The 3,662-nt window shown below is 33.0% G+C and overlaps 1 protein-coding gene across 1 annotated transcript; it reads right to left on the bottom strand.

Moving 5' to 3' along the window:
- Positions 1-586: 586 nt before the first annotated feature.
- Positions 587-1,306, bottom strand: GLRG_11986 (uncharacterized protein; the record flags this gene model as incomplete). The annotated part of the gene is made up of 1 exon (XM_008102668.1): positions 587-1,306. One exon carries the CDS (start codon positions 1,304-1,306, stop codon positions 587-589), a length of 720 nt encoding a protein of 239 aa, XP_008100859.1.
- Positions 1,307-3,662: the final 2,356 nt, after the last annotated feature.

Genomic DNA, 3,662 nt, shown 5'->3' with positions numbered 1-3,662 from the left:
ATACTAGATCTTTATAGTATATATAAATTTATATGTAAAATATCTTTTATAATTATTTTAAAAGTACTAAACCTATAAAATCTCTTTCTCTTATATTAAAGTAGGTATAGTATATATTAGTTATTAAAGTTATAGAAAAGTAGAAATAGCTTTACTTTTATATATAGTTTATTGACTAATAATTCTAATTTATACTAGGAGGCTAATACTCTACTGTAAGCTACTAGAAACCTAAGGTCTCGGGTTTTAATCCTATCTTAGGCTAAGAAGACCTACAGACTTAAGTGCCTAGAGCCTAAAGTAATGTAGCAATCTATATAGCTGTAGCTACATAAGTATGGTACTTTGTATATCCTCTAGTATAAAAATAGGCTTAAGCTCTTAGCGCTCTTAGGCCTAGAGGGTGTGTTAAAGTAGCTATGGTATGTTACAGTCATTAAAGGCATAAGGAAACAGGGGTGCCTCTCCTTTGGTCTGCACTTTGTTATCTTATTGCCTATAACGTTGAAATGTAAGCGCTTACCCCCTTGAGTAATGATCAAGGCTGCACTACAAAAGTTCCTGTAAAATGTTGCTTACTATTTCTTTACGGAGAATCAACTACAGCCCACAACCAACCATCGTAACCTTTCTCTCCCACAGTTTGCAGCACGACTGAATCAAGACCAGGCTCTTGTGCTGCCTTTTCTACGACTTCCCGACATCCTAATATGTACGGATCCCTAGTGTCCAAATCCGCCAGGAATCCATCGCGTACAATATTATCAATACAGATAACCGATTTTGGCTCCATCATGTCCTTTGCAAGTTTTAAGTAGTTCCAGTTGTTCACCTTGTCGGCATCAATAAAAGTGAAGCCAAAACGAGGTCGCAATCCCTGTCGAACTTCATCCCTCAACTTTGTCAAAACGTCAATACCAGAGCCGTGGACCACCTCAATCGAGTCCGACAGTCCGGCTAACTTGATGTTCTGACGCGCTACCACAACGTTCCTAAAGTCCTGCTCAATCGTAGTAACGGTCATCTGTGGGTTCTCGCTTGCCAGCCAGATAGCCGTGTACCCACCAAGCGTGCCTACTTCCAAAGCGTGCCGGACCGATGCTGTACGGCAGTGCAGGGCTAGGAACTTTGCATGACACGCAGGTAGTGAGTAGTCTGGCAAACCCGCCTCCGAGGATAGGCTCAATGCATGTTGAAGCGGCCTCGTGTTAGGCCGCGACGGGGGATGCGTCTGTTTCAAGGCGTACTCGTCCACAGCTGCCCAGCGCGGATTGTGTCTGTAGCTTTGCCAGATGTTCTTGCTCATTGTGTAGTCGGCCACAGAGATGTCGATGATATTCGCGTCGAGAGGCGGTTCCCTGCTCGAAGGCCTTGAATTATCGGATAATAAGCACGTAAGGGTGTCTGTAGACGAATAGACAATTGCTGTCGACGCCAGGTTCAGTGTCAGTAAGAGGGCGGGTATAATTTTGAAGTGAGTCCGCATTGTGTATTTGGATCTGATAATACATCGTCACCTGTGACTGCGGTTTCCAATTTTATAAGCATACAATTAACTCTTACAATAATGCTCTCCTGTATTGTTTAGGACTATGCTGAGATGCCTGCGGACGCTCCTACTCGAAAACCCTAAGAATGTTGTCTACTGGATCTCAAGGGTTTAATCGGGACTTTTTTCGGGTTACTGATTCATTCAACATCGGTCACCGACTTTCTAGCAGCAATGGCAAGGCGCTGTCTACATAGAGTTGACATGACTAGTTAAACTTCTCTTCTTTTAAAAGTTCCCCACTTCGGCTCGGTTCTGAAACATTAGCTAATGTGGGTCATAGCTCTTTAGTCCCGAGAAGTTAATAGCGACTTAGACTTAGACTGAGCTTTACTATACAGCTTATAGCTACATTTATAACATAGCTAGAAAGAAGATAACTCTAAATAATTACTCTGAAGTGCTTTATTCCTTATGTATATTGAAGTTTTAACTAATATAAAATATAGATATAAAGTAGTATTAAACTAGGTGTTAGGTCCTATAATAAGGCACTAGATGGGAGCTAGGGTAGGGCTAGGTATAAATAAACCATTAGTAGCATGTTAATTCAGGACATTTATACTAAAGGCTAATTCTGTAACAACTAAGTGGCGGGCTCGCTTTTTAGGTTGCTTAGAGGTTGTTATTAAAGTAGGCAAAATGGCCGCGTACGCCTAGTCACAAGGTAGGGCAATTAGCTATAAATACGCTAGTTATTTCTAAGATAGATTTCACTACTTAAAACAAGAGAAGATAAGAATCTATATATTAACCTTATAGAAAAAAATAATTAAAAATAGCTCTATAGTATAAAGATAGTTAATATACCTATATAGTAAGTAAATAATTTTAATAACTAGACTACCTTTTCTTCTTTTTATCTCTTTAACCTTTACACTAACCTTCCTCTATATATAAATATATAACCCTCTTTAATTAAAAAGTATATTATCCTTACCTTCTAAGCTATTAAAAAAGACCTAAAAATATCTATATAAAAAGTAGCTACTATCTTTAATGTCTCTTATATAATACTTTATTACTAATATAAAGAATATATTATATAAAATAAGATATATTTAAATTTAAAGAAGATAATAAAAGTAAAACAGAAAGTAATTCTTTAAAAAGTTATTAACTTAATTAATTAAGGGTTTCTTATGTAATAAGATAATATATAAGATATAGCAAGCTAACTTTTAAATAAGTATAATATAATATATATTAAACTTAAATAAGTAAAGAAGTTTATATAATAATAACCTTATTAAAAATATAATTTTAATATTAAATTAACTATTAAAGACCTTAGCTAAAGATCTTATAATTATATAAGGCTAGTTTATACTTATATAGAATATAATTATAAAGTATAAGGTATAAAATAATAATATTTATAATTTTAATAAGCCTAAGTTTTTAAAAGAAATACTATTATATATAAAGATTATTATAATCTTTAATTCTAAAATAAGCCTTTATATAAAGTAACTTAGTAATTATAAATACGTTTTTATAATTTAAGGTATCTATATAAATAGCTAGGTAATATATTTATATATTATTATAAAAAGTAATATTACTTTTTCTTTTAATATTAAAATAGCTAATATCTAGCTAAATAGTATATTTACTTAACGTACCTATATAGTAAGTAGGCTATTATAGTAAGCAGGCTACTTCTATCTACCTTTCTACCTTTTATAGAATTTAATTTAACTAGGTTATATAAAATTAATTAAAAATATATATTACTTTATTCTTTATTACTATCTTAAACTACCTTATAGGTTTATATATTATATCTAGTCTTTTTATAATTACTATATTATTACGTATATAGCTTAGTACCCTTTATATAACCCTCTTTTTAGGATATTTTCCTACCTCTAGCTTTAACACTCTCCTTTTCTCCTTATAGTACCTCTACTTTAGTTATATTAAGTAACCGTTTAAGACGTAGTTAGGTCTTTTTAGCCCTCTAGCGCTTACTTAGTATATTTATCTCTATATAAAGTCTAAGGTTCTTAGCCTTAATAAGAGTAAGCCTATATACTAACTTACTAATACCTTTAGCTTAAAGGTTAATTACTTTATATATTAGTGTTAGTAAGCTTCTTTAATATCTCTA

Source organism: Colletotrichum graminicola (genome assembly GCF_000149035.1).
Source record: "Colletotrichum graminicola M1.001 genomic scaffold supercont1.286, whole genome shotgun sequence".
NCBI classification, from domain to species: domain Eukaryota; kingdom Fungi; phylum Ascomycota; class Sordariomycetes; order Glomerellales; family Glomerellaceae; genus Colletotrichum; species Colletotrichum graminicola.
This window is presented reverse-complemented; position numbering and strand designations above follow the sequence as displayed.